Raw genomic sequence first — 23,243 nt, forward strand, 5'->3', positions numbered from 1 at the left:
TCGCTAGAAGAATCGACCAGTGTATTGCTTCCTCCTAGGTATACGTCGCGAAAAGCCCACGGAGGTGAAACTAAAGAGCTTCGAGACGACGCATGCTAATAGGGAATCGTTCTTCGCGCAAACTAATCGCGAGTGGAACGGGGAAGGGGGAAGTGACAATGATACACAAAGTACCCTCCGCCACACACCGCACGGTGGCTTCCGGAGTATAGATGTAGATGTAGATGCACGCCATAATGTAATTTTAAATGTGAAAGGCCGTGTATGTATGAACTTGTCGGTTCGAAACCGATAACGGCGCTATTTGTTCTTTGTATCATATATCCACCTTTTCAGAGATGGTTCGGTATATGATGCCAACTTAAACACCTGTGAGCCGTCTAGTTTCCAAATTTATTTTATTTGGCTACCAGCTTGTGCGATTTACTACGCCGACTAACAGTCGGCAGATGATGGTTGAAGTGATATCTATAGCAAGCAGAAATCTACACATACCAATATTGCTGGCCCCTGTTTTGATCATAACCGGGATGGAGTTTCCTGCACGTCGGTCAGGGGCCTGAAGATGGCGTAGTAAAGCGCCGAAACTGCTAGTCAGATAAAATAAGTTTGGAAACTAGACGGCTGAAAGGTGTTTAGTTTGACATCCTGTTTGTTCTTAGTTGACGGCATTAATAAGAGAGGCTGGTTGCTGCTGTTACTTTATTGCAAGAATTAACCTTCACGGTGAAAGCTCGATTTTGAAATTCCGTGAAGTTTAGCAAAAGTTTTCGAGCCCGCTTTTGTCTTTCTGTTCTTTTGACATTCATCCAGTCGTTGTCTTCAGCCTTCCTAAATACCCGTGCGTATAGCTTTATTGTTAATTTGTACTATTTTATTTTCATTTTGTTGGTTATGCGTTATGTTCGTCATATTTTCAGTCTAGGTTCAGACTTTTCCTCTTAAGTTCTTCCATTCGTTGTTGATATTTGTCTGGACAAGAGCTACACAGTCCGGCGGCTCAGATGTGTTCTACAGACGCGAACTCTTTCTTTGTTTTCCCTGTTTGATGTTCCGGAACTTCGTCTAAGGCTGATGACAACAGTTCTGCTGATACGTAGTGCCATTGTGCGATTCGTTTCCAGCTAATAAATGCTCACTATCCTGATGTCTGATAGGAGACGTAACAATGCTGTACATATTCTTCAGTACACTAATATAGATTGAATAAATGTCGTACATTAAAGGCAGTTACTACATATTTTGTCGATACTGTGTCCAAAACTGCTTCAAAATCTATGGATGCCAGACAAAATGGTAATTAATAGATAGTGCTCTGTTCCATAATTGCTTACACGACTGTGCTGTGGGCAGTTACTTCCCTTGGCCGACTACAATCTAAACTTTTTAGGCGGTTAATGATAATGTTCGATGTTATCGTATTGAGATTGCACAGATTTTAAGGTTTATCGTTAATTGAATTATTGCGTAACAACTGCGCGTTAATATACATTTTAATTTGTTACGACATCCGCCACATTTCGTTGGTTTCATCCAGTTCATTCCAATCAGTACATTTCAGTTAATTTAATTCTGTAGGTAAATGTAAATAGAAATGAAGAGTGGAAATGTCAACTGTTGGAAGAGCAGTTTCTTGGAAGAGCAGTTTCTTCACAGAACGCGTTTTCAGTGCTACTGTGTCCGCAGAACTGTGTTTCATATCCTTAGACTTGTTTCAAACGCCAAATTATGGGAAAAATGATTCAAACATTCATTACTAAATGGCGCATGTTCACTACAGTGCTGCTAGTAAAATCATTACGGTTCTATTTCTGTACGTCGCAAATAAAATGTAGTAACTCAATATTAGCGACGCCTGAAACAAAAACTTGAACGTTCTTTATAAATATTTTAAATTTGCCTCATTTTTTTGCAGTGATGAGATGAGCGGCGTAATTCAGTGGTATTAGAATACTCCTCCCCCGTCAGAACAGGCCTCGGAAGGCCCAGCGGTATCGACCGACCGCCGTGTCATCCTCACCGACAGACGCCACTCATGCGGACGTGAAGGAGCATGTGGTCAGCACACACCTCTTCCGGCCGACGTCAGTTTGCGTGACCGGAGCCGCTACTTCTCACTAACGTAGCTCTGCAGTTATTCTCACTAGGCTGAGTGCACCCCTCTTGCCAAAAGCGCGTTGGCAAACACGGACGGTCACCCATCCAAGCGCTAACCGAGCCGGACAGCTCTTAACTTCGTTGATGTGGCGGGAACCGGGATTACCTCTGTTGCCTTGCCTTTGGCGGTATCAGAATACCTTTACAATTTTTTTCGTGCACATAAGCTAAGTACAAAAAGAGATACTTTTTGTAATTTCCTAACAAGTATGAGATTTGACACTTCGTACGTTGTGGCATTTTCTGTCTTCAGATGTGTGTGTCCCTCGACTACTATGATCAGAGTCTCAATAATTGGATTTCCGCAATTGTGGCACCAGAAACATTTTGGGAACGACATAAAAGAAGGTAAAGTCTGCGGTGCCCAGCCCGTGAGCGGGCTCCTGTCCAGGCTCAAAGTGCAGCGGCACAAGTGGGTAGCCTGGGGGGCGGGGGGGGGGGGGGGGCGGGGGCGTAGTGGCTGCTGTTGATGCCTCTGGTCCCGGGGTCCCGGGTTCGATTCCCGGCCGGGTTGGGGATTTTCTCTGCCCGGGAACGGGGTGTTTATGTTGTCTTTATCATCATCATCATCATTCGTGACAATGGCGGGATTGGACTGCGAAAAAACTGGACTGTGTAAACATTTGGACTTTATACGGGCGCTGATGACCGCGTAGTTGAGCGCCCCACAAACCAAACATCATCGTCATCAACTAGGAGGAGGGGGCGTCGCCCCGGCCGGCACTTACCAGCAGTAGCGATACCCGGGACGTTCCTGGGGGGAATGGAAGTAGGAAAAATCCCTGCTCTTACCCGGGATTGACCCAGGGACCTCCGGGATTGGAGTGTAGCTCTCTACCCATTAGATCTAGACTGCCACGGCCACATGGGAACGAAATACGAGGTTGAAATTGTACGGAGGATATAGGAAAAGTAATCCAAGACACTTTTAGGGGCTGTACTCTTAAACTACATGGCGTGCAGTGAATTTTTAACCCCTTACCTCACGGCAGTCTGTATATGATCCAAACTGGAAAACTGCTGTGTACTTTTTGCATGAATGTTTTTCTTTTAGTGAAAAAGATGTATGATTGGCTTTGGAGTTAACCAATTCATATTAACAAGCAATTTTGAAAAAAAAAGCTTTATTTTCCAAAACACACACAAAAAAAATTGGTTTGGCACATTTCTGGCACACCCTGTTTAGAAGGTGCAGTACGTGAGCAGTACATTGCTTTTTACTTCCATTTTACCACGTGACGTAACTATTACTTTACTCATGATGGCCAATGGCATAAGATCTATATCAGTATTCTTTTACTACTAGAGTATTGAGCATTTTTTTTTAAATTGTCTTTATCCACACACAAATGAACCTCACATTTCACACGCTGGGAGTTGTGGACTTTCGCATTGCCGTTGATCTCTCCATATAGGTAAGTGTCCAATGTTAGCTCATTTGTATATAAGGACAGAAACTGATACAAAATCTTCCAGATTGCATGAGTAAAGGAGTATTGATGGTTTTGTGCCGCTCGACAGGATTAGAAGTATAGTAGCTATTTCGTGTAGTACAGTACTCGTAAAAAACACTGAACGGCTGGTTGGGTGTCAGAAAAGTGCCAAAGCATTTTTCTCATATTTCGGAAAATAAAAGTTACTTTAGTCAAACTCGCTTGTCACTTTAGTCTCGTACCATCAAAAACCAATACATACGGTCATATTTTTCGCTAAAATAAAAAAAGTCATAGAGAAAGGGGTAACTTAGAAAAAATGCACACTGAACTCATCCGGGCTTGAAAATGGAAATCTGGTTACGAGAGTACGGCACGTTAACCACGAGCACAAGCAATAATAACAAATCAGTGAACAATAATAAATAATCAATCAAACAAGAACTAACGATTATTGTAGGAAACGAAGTGAGTTTTAGACAGAAGCGAAAATAAGAAGGGATGAAAACGAACAAGAAAGTTTTCAAGTGGCTCTACCGCTAACAACGTAAGCCGACAGAAAATTTAATTTTGTTACAGTATTCTAGAATTCCACCCAAAATTTCGCGCCCCTTTCCCCTCAGAGTTTGCCGTATGAGTAGTTCACCTGTGCGGTAGAGCACTGCACCCCCAGTGCTGCGTATAGCGTCACCAAATGTTTCGTACTCTGTTGTGTGCAAGTAAAGGTGTTCAAATGGTTCAAATGGCTCTGAGCACTATGGGACTTCACATCTGAAGTCATCAGTCCGCTAGAACTACTTAAACCTAACTAACCTCAGGACATCACACTCATCCATGCCCGAGACAGGATTCGAACCTGCGACCGTAGCGGTCGCGCGGTTCCAGACTGAAGCAGTAAAGGTGTTATTCTTACTCCTGCCTTGTACTAAATGAATTGTTCAGTCACGACTTGTGTGGCTTTGTTTTATATACCGCACACGGCTGTCCGCAGATGAAGTCTGTGACTGTCACGATTGCTGCGGCACTTAAAAGGTCGTAGCTTGTTGGCATCCTGCTGAAGGGTAAAATTTTAATACCTGTAGTCACTATTTGTGTGGCAAGTAGGAGAAAGATGGCGGTGGAAATTTCTGCTCTCCGAGCTATAAGTCGATTTCCCGTTTTGGATTTCAGATCTCTCTGCAATCCCTCATGTGACACTATTCGTGGCAACCTGCTAGTCGGACGGTTGCATTAAATTCCGCAACCCACGGGGTCTGTACGAGAAAAGTAGCCTGTGTGCTGACATCAGGTGTTACTCGCTTCCTTCATGGTCCCGTTGTCATCTGAATACGGCGCTGCTGGTTGCAAGCAGTCATTACCAGCAGCTTCACTGAATCATTACCAGCGGCTTCATGGAACATTTAAGGCGGAAGATTCACACTTCACGCAGGAAACGTGCTAGTGTAATTTTGCTCTTAAGCAGACTGTAAACTTCCCTCGCTGCCTCTTAGCCGACAGTACAACCTGCCAGAAGCAACTACACTACTAGCCATTAAAATTGCTACACCAAGAAGAAATGCAGATGATAAACGGGTATTTATTGGACAAATATATTATACTAGAACTGGCATGTGATTACATTTTCGCGCAATTTGGGTGCATAGATCCTGAGAAAACAGTACCCAGAACAACCACCTCTGGCCGTAATAACGGCCTTGATACGCCTGGGCATTGAGTCAAACAGAGCTTGGATGGCGTGTACAGGTACAGCTGCCCATGCAGCTTCAACACGATACCACAGTTCATCAAGAGTAGTGACTGGCGTATTGTGACGAGCCAGTTGCTCGGCCACCATTGACCAGACGTTTTCAGTTGGTAAGAGATCTGGAGAATGTGCTGACCAGGGCAGCAGTCGAACATTTTCTGTATCCAGAAAGGCCCGTACAGGACCTGAAACATGAGGTCGTGCATTATCCTGCTGAAATGTAGGGTTTCGCAGGGATCGAATGAAGGGTAGAGCCACGGGTCGTAACACGTCTGAAATGTCCACTGTTCAAAGTGCCGTCACTGCGTACTAGAGGTGACAGAGAACAGAGACGTGTAACCAATGGCATCCCATACCATCACGCCGGGTGATACGCCAGTATGGCGATGACGAATACACGCTTCCAATGTGCATTCATCGCGATGTCGCCAAACACAGATGCGACCATCATGATGCTGTAAACAGAACCTGGATTCATCCGAAAAAATGACGTTTCGCCATCGTGCACCCAGGTTCGTCGTTGAGTACACAATCGCAGGCGCTCCTGTCTGTGATGCAGCGTCAATGGTAACCGCATGGTCTCCGAGCTGATAGTCCATGCTGCTGCAAACGTCGTCGAACTGTTCGTGCAGATGGTTGTCGTCTTGCAAACGTCCCCATCTGTTGACTCAGGGATCGAGACGTGGCTGCACGATCCGCTACAGCCATGCGGATAAGATGCCTGTCATCTCGACTGCTAGTGATACGAGGCCGTTGGGATCCAGCACGGCGTTCCGTATTACCCTCCTAAACCCACCGATTCCATATTCTGCTAACAGTCATTGGATCTCGACCGACGCGAGCAGCAATGTCGCGATACGATAAACCGCAATCGCGATAGGCTACAATCCGACCTTTATCAAAGTCGGAAACGTGATGGTACGCATTTCTCCTCCTTACATGAAGCATCACAACTACGTTTCACCAGGTAACGCCGGTCAACTGTTGTTTGTGTATGAAAAATCGGTTGGAAACTTTCCTCATGTGAGCACGTTGTAGGTGTCGCCACCGGCGCCAACCTTGTGAGAATGCTCTGAAAAGCTAATCATTTGCATATCACAGCATCTTCTTCCTGTCGGTTAAATTTCGCGTCTGTAGCACGTCATCTTCGTGGTGTAGCAATTTTAATGTCCAGTAGTGTATTACCCTATTAGAGTCTCGAAAACATCACTAATATTTTAGTAACGAACTGGAATGAATATGACCAATAAGTTTTGGCCACTTCCTGTGTGTATCCGTAAAGGACGCTTAGGAGACCGAGGTTAACATCGATGAACTGCACTGTAATTGTGAAGGAAGTTAAAGCCTCCTGGTGACAACACTTAGCCCTGGCAAGCAGTCTTGCACAGAAATAAGCATCGCTGATTGCTGTAGGGGAGTGCAGGGCTACACACTGCAGCACTTTCACTTTCGATGTAATGCGAGTGAGTGCGCAGTACCAGCGGATAAATCCGTGACCGAGAAATACAACAACACTCCTGACCTAGTGTTCACGTGCAAGACAGCGGGAGCGTCTCTCGCGTGTTTGTTCAGCACTTCGTGTGACGAGAATCGAAGACCCAAACTTCTGGCACTTATTTGAAGTCTAGTTCTCCGTCACCAAAAAAGTGCCTCTAGCAGCAGTCTCGAGAGCCTATTTCCGGTTTCTTTGTTCTACTGGCGCTCTTCCAACAGATCGAAGGAACATTCCCGGAACGTTAGTGGAATTCGAATGAGAATACAGCGACACTTCATTAGGCGACATCGCTTTGAGGCGACGGTTTGGAATAGGCTGTCGGGAACGGCTACTCCGAATCCATCATTAATCAGAAAGTCTCATTCTATGCAAACCTGAATTCTTTGAAGCTTTACTCGTATTAAATTCAGTGTGTAACTAGTATCTAAAAAGCAGATAACGCAAGACAGTGGTCATAATTTCCTAGTTTTCGAGCCTGCTGCCTAGTATCGCCTTTTTCCTTTGTTATCGTTGTTAGTTCTCCTTTCTCTCCCGATGTACACCAAGTCTAACTGCGCCACATTAGTAGCGCGAATGCGGCAGTGATATCCAGAGAAGTAACTAGTTGCTTGACGTTTTCACCGGATGAAAATTACATTAAAAAACGTACATTACTTACATCACACTGTTTACTCCTACGTCATTGTACCATTACTATCGTTGATTGAGATTTAGTGCTGTTATCTGTTGTTTCGTCATTGAAGAATCTGTCAACACCGAATCATGAAAAAATGCGGAAAGTCTTCGAGTAAAACAGATCTGATGTTCCCCAAGGAAGTGTTATAGACCCTCTGTTGTTTATAATCTATGTACATGATTTAGGGCACTATCTGAGCAGCCATTTTATATTGTTTGCAGATGATGACATCATTTACCGTCTAGTAAGGCCATCAGCTGATCAAAACCAACTGCTAAATGATGTAGAAAAGGTGTCTACACGGTGCGCAAATTCCAGTTGACACTAAGTAATGAAATGCGTGAGGTCATCAACATGAGTACGAAAACGAATCCGTTAAATTTCGGTTGCACGATAACTGAAACAAATCTAAAGGCTGTCGATTCAATTAAACACAATTACGAACAACTTAAGTTGGAACAGTCACCTATATATTAATGTGAGGAATGCGAACCGAAGGCTGTGTTTTACTGTCAGAACACTTAAAAGATGCAACAGATCCACTAAGGAGATTTCCTACACTGCGCTTACCCGCCCTCTGCCAGAATATTTCTGCGCAGTAAGGAATGCTTATCAGATAGGACTGGCAGATGACATCGAAAAAGTTCAAAGAAGGTGAGCTCGTTGTGTATTATCGCAAAATAAGGGAGAGAGCGCCACCGATATGATACGTGGGTTTGGGTGGCAATCATTATGACAAAGGCATTTTTCGTTACGGCGAGATCTTTCACGAAATTTCAATCTGCAAAGTTCTCCTTCGAGTGCAAAAATATTTTTTGGCGCCCCCCCCCCCCCCTACATAGGGAGAAGTGATCATCGTTATAAAATAAGAGAAATCATAGCTACAGGGAAAGGTTTAAGTGTTCGCTTTTTACCGCGCGCTGTTCGGGGTTGGAAAGCAGGCGAGGATTGTTGATAAGATTTCTGAGACGTGCTCAAGAACGACAGGGAATTTATTTGTACCTATAAGCTATGTATGTGTCATCAGTTTCCTTTGTTGTTCCTCGCTGTACGTCATCAATAATTTAATTTCCTTTGTTCCGGGCAGCGTTCATCAGTAGTATATAAATTGAGTACAGCGTATGAACTGCAGGAAGAAAGGTTGTGGGCAGAATGACATTTTCACTCTGTAGCGGAATGTGCGCTGATATGAAACGTCCTGGCAGATTAAAACTGTGTGCCGGACCGAGACTCGAACTCGGGACCTTTGCCTTTCGCGGGCAAGTGCTCTACCACCTGAGCTACCCAAGCACGACTCACGCCCCGTCCTCACAGCTTTACTTCCGCCAGTACCTCGTCTCCTACTTTCCAAACTTCACAGAAGCTCTCCTGCGAACCTTGCAGAACTAGCACTCCTGGACGGGGCGTGAGTAGTGCTTGGGCAGCTCAGATGGTAGAGCACTTGCCCGCGAAAAAGCGAAGGTCCCGAGTTCGAGTCTCAGTCCGGCACACAGTTTTAATCTGCCAGGAAGTTGCAGAAAGGCTGTGGTAAGACGCTGGACTCTTATTCAGGAGGATGGAGATTTAAGTCCCTGTTCGTCCATGAGGAGGGAGCAAGGTGGACACAAGCAGACTAGCAAAGTCAGAGAGGGCATTCCCGGTCACAAAAATTGTACTAGTATCTGACTTTGGCCTTAACTTGAGGAGTACATTTCTGAGAATGTACGTTTGGAGCACGGAACTGTAGGTGAGCGAGCCTGGGCCTGGAATCTCATTGACTGGAGTAGATAATCTTCACCGAGCCGAGACCCGGAGACGAGCAAAGACTTGCCAGGGGGCACCGCCGACGGCGTTGCGGTACCAACCTGAATGTCGCCTGCCATACAGTCCGACCACCAGGAGAGGTGATCTGGGATGCCATTTCTTTTCATAGCAAGACCCCTTTGGTTGTTATCTGCGGCACCGCGACAGCACAGTGGTATGTCGATACGTCGACGATATTGTACGTTTGTTGCCCTTCGTGGCAAGCCATCCTGAACTTACATTTTAGCAAGATAATGCCCTCCCACACATGGCGAGAGTTTGCACTGCTTGTCTTCCCGCTTGCCAAACCCCACCTTGGTCTCCCCAATTAAGCACGTTTGGAGCCTTGTGAGCAGAACCCTCCGACCAGATATGGAATTTGACGATCCAACGCGCCATTTGGACAGAATTTGGCACGAGACCCCTCAGGAGGACCTCCAACAACTCTGTCGATCAATGCCAAGTCGAATAACTGCTTGTATAAGGGACAGAGTTGGACCAACGCGTTATTGAATTACTCAGTTTGTGAAGGTATTTCTCCCGAATAAACCATCTATTTTTTCTGAAATTGTAGTTATTTCTTTGTCGCCGGCCGTTGTGGACGAGCGGTTCTAGGCTTTTTAGTCCGGAACCACGCTGCTGCTACAGTCGCAGGTTAGAATCCTAGCTCGGGCATGGATGTGTGTGATGTCCTTAGGTTAGTCAGGTTTGAGTAGTTCTAAGTTTAGGGGACTGATGACTTCAGATGTTAAGTCCCATAGTTCACAGAGCCATTTGAACCATTTTTGAATCTTGCCTCGGGCATGGATCTGTGTGATGTTATTAGGTTAGTTAGGTTTAGGCAGTTCTAAGTCTAGGGGACTGATGACCTCAGATGTTAAGTCCCAAAGTGCTTAGAGCCATCTGAACCATTTTTGTTTCTCGGTACACGCACGTCTCATCTCCATATTTCCGTCCCATGCGGATAATTTCTTGGTGGTAAGTCATTTTTTTATGTCTTAGAATATACGGGGTGAACTTAATGAAACTGACAAACTGCAGGGACGGATTCCTGAGTAGAAATGGAGGAAAAAAGGTCGTATGGACGTACAGCCGGAAATGCCACGTTGCCACGGTATATGACGCTGAGGAATAACAGTTCCTCTTACCATGTGGCGTGTGTTCCATGTGTGTTGCAAGCTGCGTGATTGCCGCAGCGTACTGTAAGCAGCAGACAGAAGCCCGTCCTGCATATCTGTTATCACTGTCCGCCGCCTACCTGCAGGTTCCTGTGAAAGGGCACATAATCACACAAACGCTCAAACAGGGCTTGAAATTTTGTGTCATATGGTTGATGTCTGTGAGGGTAGTACTTTTGGTATAGCCGTGCTGCCTCTCGACCGTCTCCATCTGCTTGGCCGTTCACAGACACTATCTCGGCTTGTCCCCGACAGCCGACCGGGGTGACCGAGCGGTTCTAGGCGCGGGCATGGATGTGTATGATGTCCTTAGGTTATTTATTCTTGTTTTCTTGTATGATTACTAATGCTTTATGCTTCTTGTTTGCAGCCGGCCGCGGTGGCCAAGCGGTTAAAGGCGCTACAGTCTGGAACCGCGCGGCCGCTACGGTCGCAGGTTCGAATCCTGCCTCGGGCATGGATGTGTGTGATGTCGTTAGGTTAGTTAGGTTTAAGTAGTTCTAAGTTCTAGGGGACTGATGACCTCAGATGTTAAGTCCCATAGTACTCAGAGCCATTTGAACCATTTTTGAACCTTCTTGTTTGCAATAGAGTAACGACCATATATAGAGGTTCAAATGTACAAAAGCCACGTCCACTATGACAGGCTCGAGGATTTGCCGAGCCCTCATGTGGGCGTGGCTCACCGTGGAATCAGAGCTTCCAGTTTTTAGTCATTCTTGTTTTGTCCATCTGCTAAGGAAGTAGATCTTAAGTTTGCAAATTATCTTATATAAATTTTATTCTTGATTTTATATATTTCTTAAATTATATATATATATATATATATATATATATATATATATATAAGCATAATAAAACAGAGGAAGGTTAGTGGCACACGGTGCAAGAAATCTGGTCCGCCTCCACGTGGCTAGGGACGGGCAACGGTGTGAGAACTTTTATGACTACTCTCACCATGAGTGCCACTAACGCTACATGTAGTACTATCAGTACAATCCACCATAGCTACTAGACGGTGGGTTTCTCTGTAGGTTAAATGAAAAAAAGTCCTTAGGTTAATTATGTTTAAGTAGTTCTAAGTTCTAGGGGACTGATGACCTCAGATGTTAAGTCCCATAGTGCTCAGAGCCATTTGAACCATTTTTGTCCCCGACATGAATACTGGACCGTTCTGGTGCTTACAGTACGATGCGCCAACCACGCAGCCTCCAACACACAAGGGACACACGCCACGTGGTAAGAAGAACTGTTATTCGTCAGCGCCATATACCGTGGCAACGAGGCATTTCCGGCTACATGTCCGTAGGACCTTTTCTCCTCCATTTCCAGTCAGGATCCGTCCCTGTAGTTTGATAAGTTGTATTAATGTTCCCCTGTGTATCTAATAGTAAATTAAGGACTTACAAGGGAACCGCCCCATCGCACCCCCCTCAGATTTAGTTATAAGTTGGCACATTGGATAGGGCTTGAAGAACCGAACACAGATTAATAGAGAAAACAGGAAGAAGTTGTGTGGAACTATGAAAAAAATTTGTAAAATATACAAACTGAGTAGTCGATGCGCTAGGTATGCAACATCAAGGAGCACGTGAACTCTGGAGCGCCGTGGTCCCGTGGTTAGCGTGAGTGGCTGCGGAACGAGAGGTCCTTGGTTCAAGTCTTCCCTCGACTGAAAATTTTACTTTCTTTATTTTCGCAAAGTTATGATCTGTCCGTTCGTTTATTGACGTCTCTGTTCACTGTAATAAGTTTAATGTCTGTGTTTTGCGACCGCACCGCAAAACCGTGCGATTAGTTGACGAAAGGACGTGCCTCTCCAATGGGAACCGAAAACATTTGATCGCAAGGTCATAGGTCAACCGATTCCTCCACAGCAAAACACGTCTGATATATTCTATACAACACAGGTGACGGCATGTGTGTCACATGACAGGAATATGTTGTCGACCCACCTAACTTGTACACTTAGCGAATGGGTAAAAAGATTCTTCTACCTTGCCCGATTTAGGTTTTCTTGTGGATGTGATAATAACTCCCAAAAAAGTGATGAAAACATAAGAGTTTGTCACATAAACTGAAAATAAAAAATTGAAATTTTCACTCGAGGGAAGACTTGAACCTACGACCTCTCGTTCCGTAGCTGCTCTCGCTAACCAGGAGACCACGGCGCTCCTTGGCTCCCATTGTCCTTGGTGTTGCCTATCTTCGCATGGACTACTCCGTTTCTATATTTTACTAATTTCTTTCATAGTTCCACACAACTTCTTCCTGTTTCCTCGATTGATCTGTGTTCAGTTATTCAAGGCCTATCCACTGTGCCAACTGATAACTAAATCTGAGGGGGGTGCGATGGGGAGGTTCCCTTGTTAGAGTGTAGGTGCTACTGTGAGATGAAGAAATTAGCATAGGAGAGGAATTCGTGGCGGGTCGCATCAAAGCCGTCAGATGTGTAATACACGCACCCACCCCTTCCCCTCCCAAGCAGCCCAAGGGGGAAAATGCAGAGTTGGGGTAATACGTAGGCATAGTAAGTAAGGGAGAGTGACGGTGTGGGTGGGGTGCCTCCGGGTCGCCAGCTGGGAGACGAGTGCCGATACCTGCCGGCCTTGGCGGCGTTTGTTTATTTCCCGCTGTGGTCGGCCGTCGCCGTCGCCGGCGCGGCTTCCGGCAGTGGTGAACGGCCGGCGCGGAGCGGTCCGCCGTGGTCGCGTCCCGGGCGGCGCGCCGGCCCATTCGCGGCGCTGGCGCTGCGCCGCCGCCCCCGGCCGCTGCCCCCTCCACGCGGCCCGCCCCTCCACGGCCGCCACCCCACCCCTCTGCCCCGCCCCCGCCCCCTCGCGCGGCGGCCGCCTCCCGGCCGGCGCCGGCCCTGCTCTCACTCAGCGCTCGCGCTTCGCACACGACCGACGTCTTGCATGTTCCTCTTGGCTCGGGGATGCCCGCTGCCTTCGCCTCCTGATTTCACATTTGACTTTGCTCGTTTCCGAGTGTTCGACTCCCGACGCTGCCCCACGCGACCATGGAGCAGCGACAGCAGCAGCAGCTGCAGCAGCAGCAACAGATCTCGTCCCGCACGGAGCAGCGCTTCAGCCGGCAGGTCACCAGCACGCAGCAAGGTCGGTCTAAGCCGCCAGCCGCTGAGCAGCTACCCGCGTGCCTCTGCCGGAGCCGACTTCTCTAGCAGCGCGGAGGGCAGCTTCTCTGACACACTAAGCGACCGCCGTCTCAGTGCTGTGTGCTTTCCGTAACCCAGTGTACTGACAGTGTGCTCTAAGGTTGTGCCTCCCGCCAGCTGCCCACTCAGTAACGACAGACTCCAGCCGTAGCAAAGCATCTTTCGCTGCAAAAAAGGCTAAATCTTAAAAATTAACAAATCGTTGTATAACTACCTCAGTGTCGCTAACAACTCCCAATCTCTTCGACCGGGGCTTCGTCCCACCGCTAGCTACCACCTATCCTTCGAGAAGCCGTTAACGCGTTGTAGTTAATCTCCTGTGTATGGTCAAAGCTCAGTGTTGACAGTAACGTTTCCCCTTCGATTGACAGGAATCGTAGACAGAAAGTTAGGATACACAAGTTGTTTTCTGGTCATCATCGTCCTACTGGGAAGAGGAATCAGCAAACCATTTCGTGTAAATGTGTACATCCGAATATTCGTTGACGTCTGTCGATACTTCACGCTCATCGTGATAGCACGTTAACAAATTTCAAAATGTTCAAATGTGTGTGAAATCTTACGGGACTTAACTGCTAAGGTCATCAGTCCCTAAGCTTACACACTACTTAACCTAAATTATCCCAAGGATAAACACACACACCCTTTGCCCGAGGGAGGATTCGAACCTCCGCCGGGACGAGCCGCACAGTCCATGACTGCAGCGCCTGAGACCGCTCGGCTGATCCCGCGCGGGGTTAACAAATTTGTAAGAAACAGTTCAATAATATATGTATTACCCATTCGAGATCAGAAACTCGAGCAAAAATTCTGACAGTTACGGAATGCGCTGGACGCTGATACCCACGACAGCAGTCGGGCTAACAGCGCGTGTGATAACGTGAAGACGACTTCCTCGGACACAGTTACCAAATGACAGTATTGGATGAGACTTGTCTGTCAAAGGCGGCGATTTCTGTCGCGGTAATTGGTTACGTTTCTTAAGTATGTTGTGGTTCAGTGATGTAGGAGCTCAGTAATTAATTATCTGCCAGCGGATCGAGGTCTGGGGTTCCATCCTCGGACACTCTTTGGAATTTAGTTAATGTAAAAAATGCCGAGCTGCACCGTGGTTCGGGGAAGTCAGTTCAAAGGTCGGAGGAACGGCAAGATTTACCCCCTCCAATACGCAGAGTAGTGTGGTGTCCAGAGCAACCTTCGGCTTTAGTTTTCCGATGAATTTGGATAGCTGAGAACGCCAAACACACAGAATGTTGGAAGTGTTATGGAATACAAAACGAGTGGGGTAACCAAAGGGAAAGAGCAGGCGAAACCAACAATATGCAACATAGTAAGTGCTTTCTGTGAGGTAAGTCGTCGATGTCTGGAAACTGGGCTGAGGGAATCTAGGCACCTGAGCAGAAATAAAAATTGTGAACGTCTTCTAACCATTCGCATAAAATGAATTTTGAGTTTTAGAGCCGCATAAAAACGGGTGTAGGATGTGACTGGCTTTTGTAACGCAGCTTTCCTGGTGTCCAACTCGGATAAGGGGGAGCGGAATTAGGAAACAAATGAGGAACTATTTCACGGACTCATAATGGTTTCACTTTGCACGGCGCGGTGACGGAAAATGCACGAATGAAAGTTTGCAAACTGTTCGCATTTTGCGTTTTCATTTAGTTTTTCGTGTTTCAGAGATAATGTAGGCATTTTATCACACAACTGCTTAAGCAGACCTTGGTGAAAAGTCTCGACCGAAATGCTGAAATTGTAGCTTTCGCCCTGGTATACACACAGGTTGATAAAAACGGAGGTACAGACTGTTGATAAATTTTTATTCGCGAATAACATATAATAGTGCGATGTAGGAAGTAATGCACTAGGAAGAAGGTCACGGTGCAGAAAAGCAAGGTATCTTCGTGTAAAATGCAAAGTTTTCTGGTAGCGCAAATAAATCCCGGTGTTCGAACGAAGTCCAGGTGCGCTGACAGCTAGAGCACGGGGTGTGGAATGCGTCGGGCGGCGACGGTAAGAGCGCCAGGTGTGTGTGTGCGTGTGTGTGCGTACGAGGCGTGTCCGCCAAAGAGCGCGCCGTACCGGCCTCCGCCGGGCCAGCTCGGCGACTCGCCGACAACCGGTCGGCGCGCTCTCGGATATCAAAACGCGCTGTCGGGGAGCGCGGCGCACCAAAAAACGGGCCGCGACGCCCGCCTTTGGCTGAATTGAGGTTAACTGCGGATACGAGCGTGGCCGCGACAACACGCCCACTGGCATTTCCCTGGCTCTGTTTCCGTCGTAAATGCCGCTGTAATTCGTGCTCACTTGTCCCGCCGAAGCCGCACCGCCATGCGTGGACAAAGCGGGGCGGCGGAGCTGGCCGCAGGCGCCTAGGCCTCGAACGAAAGTGTGACAGGAAGACGACCAATATCTCGCGAAAACCGTGCCCAAACACCGAGGTGCAGTTCCTATGGCTGAATTGGTTCTGCAGTTCGCTGCACATCATTCGCGTAGAGAAGATAAAATTACTAACAGCTCTTATTGAGGTGTAGAAACACCCAATCTTCTCACGCTACCTCCTTGAGGGGCGGAAAGAAACCTTAATACATGACGACATGAAAAGCGCCTTCTTTCATGCATATTAGGGGCTTGTAGCTCCATTTTCCCTTTTTATTATTGCATATAGGAGAGACAGAGCGAAGACATGGGGCGCGTGGTTGAAATGCTACTCCTTGTTGGCAATTGTTAACGCTCTACTATCGGTCTCAATACTTCGACTTGAAGTTCTCATTCACGTCAAAGACGAACATCCACAAAAATTTTATAACTCCATATTATTCGCAGAAATTGATTGACCGCACGCTCAGGATAGCAATGAAAAATATCCTTTGCTTATAAATTATTGCTCACCTAATGCCTGAAACACTATTTTCAGAAAGTTCTGCTAATAGTATGTTCACAGAGCCTGTATTGCCACTTATCTGTCAGACGTGACACCTTTAACCACGTAGCCAGTACTGGATTTGTCGTTTTACCTCTTACGGCACTTTAATTTCAATATTTTTGACCCACTAACAAAGAAAAATATTTTTTGACCGAATACGACCATATCGAGCAAATTTCAATTGTCGACCTAAACTAAACTAGGTACACATGCTAAAAATCTATGGGACGTCGCTGTAAACGTTTTACATGAACACTTTCTTGGATCCATCTTCGAACCTAAATCACTTTTAATTTATCCGTCACTACTTCTGTACGATAGAGTACATCCAAAGGAGATTTATTCTTCAACTGTAGCGGTAACCTGACGCTCAGAAAGTGACAACGATTAGGGTGATATAATCTCTCTTCATTTGGTTTCATCTTCCTTTAACTCTCCATTCTCTTCTTTTTCACCCCACGACTTCCTCAGTCTCACTTCTGTTCATTGTTTCATCTTTCAGTGTAACACTTCAACAGCGGTGTGTTTGTAGACTGTCCTATACTTACCAGACAGTAACCGTATATAGTAGGGCAATATGTCTCTATGTTCATAAGTGCTGTTCTACACTACTGGGGACTGATGACCTTCGCTGTTTAGTCCCCCTTAAACATCCCAACAACCACCACCATCTACACTACTGAACTAAATAAATGCCGTCATTTAGGACCGTTCCGTACCCTGATAACATGGACGTTGTACCGTACAGCCCTATCAACTGTTAAAAGCCGCAGACATCTATGTATGTATATACACTTACACCTCGCATGTGTGTGGGTAGGGAACGCACCATAATCTCCACGTTTTCTTTTTCGATTCGCGAACTAGCCTGTCGCTAAGTCTCCTTTTGAGGTCGAATTACGTTGATGTTTGTGGGGAAAAGTAGTGTGTATGGTGCTTGAACGTTTTTGGACGTGCGTTCTCGTAACTATAACAGTAAACTTCTCTGCCATAAGTTGACTTTTCATGTATCTAGCAAAACTTCCTTCGTGGATGCTATGTGTCAAACATCGATGTCCGCCGTACTGTTCATCCTAGAAATGTTATATACGCGCTCAAAAATTATCTGCTCGACTCAGCTTTTCCGTCACATATTTAGCGCGCAATTTTTTTGAGTTAACTCGTAGAAATCATGCTAAAATTTCTGGTTATTCCACGTTATGCAACTCCACTTGCCCACACTAGTGAAATTCTATCCGCAGGGCGGGTGACTCAGGTTCCAGAAGTAGAATCAACACCTCCCCCCCCCCCCACCCCCCACCCCCACCCACCTTGCCCCCCCCCCCCTCCCCCTCCTTCGACACACGTAACAGTCCAAAAATTAAGAGCGACCACTAGTCGACTGAAGCGCCACCATGTCTCCAAACAGACTTCGTTAGTTCCCAACAGAAAGCACAGCCTGCTGCCTTTACCATCTGACATTCGCTGTCAAGTACCCAGTCTACGACTTAGGACAACCCGAACTTTTCATCCTGCGCTATATCTAGCTTCCTCAAGTCTGATAATGAGTTAGGTAGCGTCTGATAAAATTTTCACGTGGCGCATATCGCGCATTTTGAGGCACCAGTGTGGCAGGAGTGAGTGGTAACAGGGCACAACAGACTCAGTTTTGTGGCAGAAACGAAAAAAATAACTGAAATATATTCTAAGACAAGCACTGCGATAAAGGACTTCCAGTGTTCAAACAGACGCTTATTTTCTGTTGATGCTAGTAAACAAATTTGATTTCGTTAGTTAGTCAATAGAAAGGGTTTACAAAGTCCATCTACCAAATTTGAAGTTTCTTAAAGGATATTTTGTGAGTATTTTGACGTAAAGGGCCTGTGGTCTCCAATAGCTCGTTCGACAGTAATTGCCATTCGTTTGATTTCTTACCCTCATTTATCTATATATCGGTGTCGCAATGAAAATATCTGCGCATCAGTGCAAATGTCGACACGTTATGCGCTGTGTCGCCCCGTTGGAAACAAACTTGTTCCATTCTGCCACGGTATTTGCTGTTCAAAACAGTAACGCCCACTTTACTTTGCGAACTTCTATTCAGTACTGCTCGGTTGTGTCTCGGGTTTATTTTTCCAGCAGCGTTAGTTACACTTTAACAGTGATACACAGCAGTGTCGATTAGTTTACTGGTGAAGTGTTAGTTAATATGCACCTCGTGTGTGGTTTCACTGAATACAGCGGAAGAGGGACGCTATGCTGACCCGTTTCTGCAGTGGCAGCATCTACATGAAAGTACTTTCGCATTCCAGGATTGTTGCTTTACTCTGTGCTTCGTGTTGTGCGTTTGCTGTAGTGGAGGTATTTTCACAGAAACAAAGATAACATGAGTAACAAATCGAATAAATAATAATTATATTATCACTTTGTAACGAGCCATCGGAGACCACGGATTCATTGTACCAAAATACTCTGAAAATATTCCTGAACAACCTTCGAAATTTTGTCGGGGTTCGGGTTCACCCTGAAGGCTACCCGAGACAAAAGGCCCATCGCGTAATGCAGGGGCGACCGGTGCGCACCAACACTAAAAATCCTGTGGCGAGTGAGGCCACATCGCACACAACGGCGTGGCTCGTGGGCCAAGCTTCCTCGGTTTTGCCGGCCACCTTGCGCCATCTGGCGGCAGACAGCCGAATCCGGAGCGGGTAAATTTAGACCCCGCGAACAGCGGGGGTACCGCCGCCCAGGGTTTCATTATTAGAAACCGCTGGCGCTCGCGCCGCATCGCGTTTCCAGCCTGGCTGTGTATGGCTCGGAACGCCCCACAACTCTGATCCGCAAAGCCGCCCAAAAACTCACTCGGATTGGTTAAATTTTCAAGGTGAAGTTTTCACGAGTGCGGGAACAGAAGGGAAGTAGCCGATGTTGCAAGAACAACACGAAAAATTGTATTTCAGAAAAGCTGCCAGAAACGATTTAGACTGATATCACTCGGCGGATAGTGAAGGGCGAAAACACTTAGCAGCCAATACTCGAAGGGGGAAAGTTGCGTCTATGTAGCTGATTCTGTGAGAAATGCTGTTTGTTTGAAAGGAGTTTTGTAACAATTTTACATCGCTTTCTGCACATAATTTTTAACTTTAGTGTTATTGGCAGCCTAACAGAAGGCCAATAGCTTGAATGTTTTGGAAAATTTGAAAAATATTGAGTGAAAAAGGAGGATTCCGATGTGAAGCGATAGGACGAAATATTCTATTTCGTGGTTCTGCTACATTTGAGGCAGAACAAAGTAAAGCGTTCAGAATATATGGTTCTTGCTAATAACGATGAACAAATTACAGCTCTGGAAACTGCTGTTAAATAAGTATTTCCACAAAGGAAGTGTAGAGACAAAAGAGGAGCGGAAGGAAAAATTGATTTTGTTGCTTCTCTCAGAGCAAAAAATGATTTGACATTTAGTACGTGCCGGCTTGAGCTAAGTGCTGAAATGCTTGGCAGAAACAAATTCTATGGCCATCTCTCGCTCTGCTATTTCTCCTCTGCCATACAGTTTTCATTAAATGCCTGTTAGCTGTGGCTCACTAACTTCCCGATTGCGTTGCTCTGAGAAACCAGATCAACGCTGTAGCCGCAAAACTTGTGCGATTTACTGGATGAAGTTTGGCAACAAACTGACTTTGTTGCATACGTTTACCACATCGCAAGTAACACTCACATTGATGTTGAAAATATCTGTTTCGCACAAAAAACTGATGTACTCTGCTCCAGAACTTTACCTGAGTTGATTCAGTAAGTCATGTGAATACAAATCTGCCCAGAAGACTTTCCAGTAGATTAATGCTATGTCTGAACATACAGTCGAACGAAAATTCTCACCTTCTTCCTGAGCAGACTCTTGAGGAACCGACCTAGGGCTCAATTTTGCCAGTACCTCTCTCCAACTCTTCAAACTATAAAGAATCTCTTCTGCATGCCTTGTTGTATTAGAGGTGCGGAATAAATAAATTTGTTGAATCATTAATGGTACACCCGGCACTGAACGTGCTGCGTCTTCTTCAGCAAAATCTTATATTTATAGGTAGCAGATAGTAAGATGCTGACAAATAGACATCTTGGAACTTTTTTAATTAGTATACTCGCTGACCTCATGCCATTAACATAGCTTGACTCATATTCTGGTCTGTTTGGAGTTTTATTGGAAGTCGCCTTGTGTGCATGAGCACGGTGCCATCTCTGAGCACAGCCACATATTAAAAGGGCATGAGATGTATTCGAATATATCTTATGCCCTTAATATGTGGCTGTAGTTCTTACTGCTATAAATCGTCCACTAAGAGTGATAAACACCAATAGAATACAGTCAGATTTCCGCCCAAACGGCTACACATCTACCTTCCCTATTTGCTTTAGGACTCAGCAATCCGAACAAAAGCCACCTTTGATATCCTCCACCTCTTATCATAAACAATGTCAGAAACAACAATTCGTGAGATATTATTTTTCTTTCGTCCTTCAGCAATGTTACGAACATTCACACTTCGCCGCAGACACAATTTTGCGAAGCAGTCGTTGGACTGTTTTTGTGAAAATAAGTTCTTAGGCGTGCTGCTGTGTTACGTTTTTGGGCAATTCCGTCCAATATTCGTCTGTTCTATCACTTACAAATAATTTTTGGCCTCTCCTACTGCTGCGTTGTCTACGTGCGAGTAACTGTATCCGTGGGTAGTATAGTCTTTTTAGTGGATAGGCGTACAGGCGCGGTAAAGTTCTTAACGGAAGTCATTTTCCTGCATAGATTGATCTTTTATTCTGAAATAAATACTTTATTTCATTGTTTAGCAATTACCTAATCTTACCTCCCCATCCCACCCCCTACCCCCGCCTCCCTTGGACATTATCAACCTACACCACTACACCAGAATAATTTTTTTTGGTTTGTTTACAGTATGTTACATTCCACCCTTCAGTGTGGGAGGAGAAAGGAACGTCCTCAGTACGTACGGGTACAGCTATCCTAGATATGGAGTCGATAAGTAAAATGCAAAAATTGCAGTCCCTTATGGGCGTTTTGTCACTGTGTCAGCATACCAGCATACGTAACACACTAAAATACGCCAGTGTGACTGTTGAAGTGTAACACACATGGCGTGGTAGACGTCTTGCAATCAGGTAGGATGGATGTCAGAGAACTTACGAGCACAAGTGTACTGTCAAAGATACCAAAAAACCCATACAAAAAGAAACACAGACTTGGTCAATGACAGTAAGAGGTCCTATTTGATTCGAAGACGGTGGCCACGCGATGCGTGTTTTCACTTCACTACTTATGCTGGTTTTTGACTGGAGTAGCCTTGTTTGGAAGTAAACGTAGACGATAACTCGTTCAGATAAGAAGAGAACAGCAGCTTGTTGCAATGTCGTACTACGGAAGAATGCTGAAGATTAGACGGGTGGACCATGTAACCAAGGGAAAGGTAGTGAACAGAATTGGGAAGACAAGAAATTTGTCGTTCAAATGGCTCTGAGCACTATGGGACTTTACAGCGAAGGTCATCAGTCCCCTAGAACTTAGAACTACTTAAACCTAACTAATCTAAGGACGTCACACATATCCATGCCCGAGGCAGGATGCGAACCTGCGACCGTAGCAGTCGCGCAATTACGGATTGAAGCGCCTAGAACCGCTCAGCCACCGCGGCCGGCGGAATTTGTGGCTCAGCTTGACTAAAGGTCGGGATCGGTTAGGAGGACACATCCTGAAACATCAAGGAATCGCCAATTGAGTGTTGGAGGAAAAGGTGGCGGGTAAAAATCGCAGAGGGAGATCAAGAGTGAATCCATGAAGCATGTTTAAAAGGGTGTAGGTTGCAGTTAGTATTCGGAGATGAAGAGACCTGCACAGTATAGAGTGGCATGGGGAGCTGTATCAAAACAGTCTTCGGACTGAAGAGCACGGTAGCGACAACAACAACAACAACAAGAACGACAACAACAACAACAACAACAACAATAACAACTATGATGACGGGTTGTAATGGGTTATGTACGCTTGTATGCTGGAACAGTGACGAAACATGCATAAGGCATTGCTGTTTCCCATTTTACAAAAAAATGGTTCAAATGGCTCTGAGCACTATGGGAGTAACATCTGAGGTCGGTCATCAGTCCCCTAGAACTTAGAACTACTTAAACCTAACTAACCAAAGGACATCACACACATCCATGCCCGAGGGACGATTCGAACCTGCGACCGTAGCGGTCGCACGGTTCCAGACCCCATTTCACATATGGAATCCATATCTAGGATAATTGTACCCGTACCCGGCTGTGCGAGGGATGCCATCTCACGTTGCTTTCCCTACCACACTTAAGGGTGGAATATTAACGTGATGTAAGAAAAACAATTTTTGTTGTGATGTGGGTTGATAATGCCCAAGGGAGAGGAGGGGGGACGAAATTAGCTAATTGGTCAATAATGAAATAGAATGTTTCTTCTAAAATGGAAGAACGGCCTGTTGTTGTTGTTTTTGTGGTCTTCAGTCCTGAGACTGGTTTGATGCAGCTCTCCATGCAACTCTATCCTGTGCAAGCTTCTTCGTCTCCCAGTACTTACTGCAACCTACATCCCTCTGAATCTGCTTAGTGTATTCATCTCTTGGTCTCCCTCTACGATTTTTACCCTCCACGCTGCCTGC

At 45.8% G+C, this 23,243-nt stretch overlaps 1 protein-coding gene across 1 annotated transcript in view; it reads left to right on the forward strand.

Moving 5' to 3' along the window:
- The first annotated feature begins 13,360 nt into the window (after positions 1 to 13,360).
- LOC124795577 (titin) overlaps positions 13,361 to 23,243 on the forward strand; it is a 529,084-nt gene continuing 519,201 nt past the window's right edge. Inside the window, exon 1 of the mRNA XM_047259648.1 lies at positions 13,361 to 13,584. Within this exon, the coding sequence (XP_047115604.1) occupies positions 13,488 to 13,584 (97 nt within the window). The 5' untranslated portion in view covers positions 13,361 to 13,487. The remainder of the gene's footprint in view (positions 13,585 to 23,243) is intronic.

The sequence above is a fragment of the Schistocerca piceifrons genome, chromosome 4 (genome assembly GCF_021461385.2).
Source record: "Schistocerca piceifrons isolate TAMUIC-IGC-003096 chromosome 4, iqSchPice1.1, whole genome shotgun sequence".
NCBI lineage: Eukaryota > Metazoa > Arthropoda > Insecta > Orthoptera > Acrididae > Schistocerca > Schistocerca piceifrons.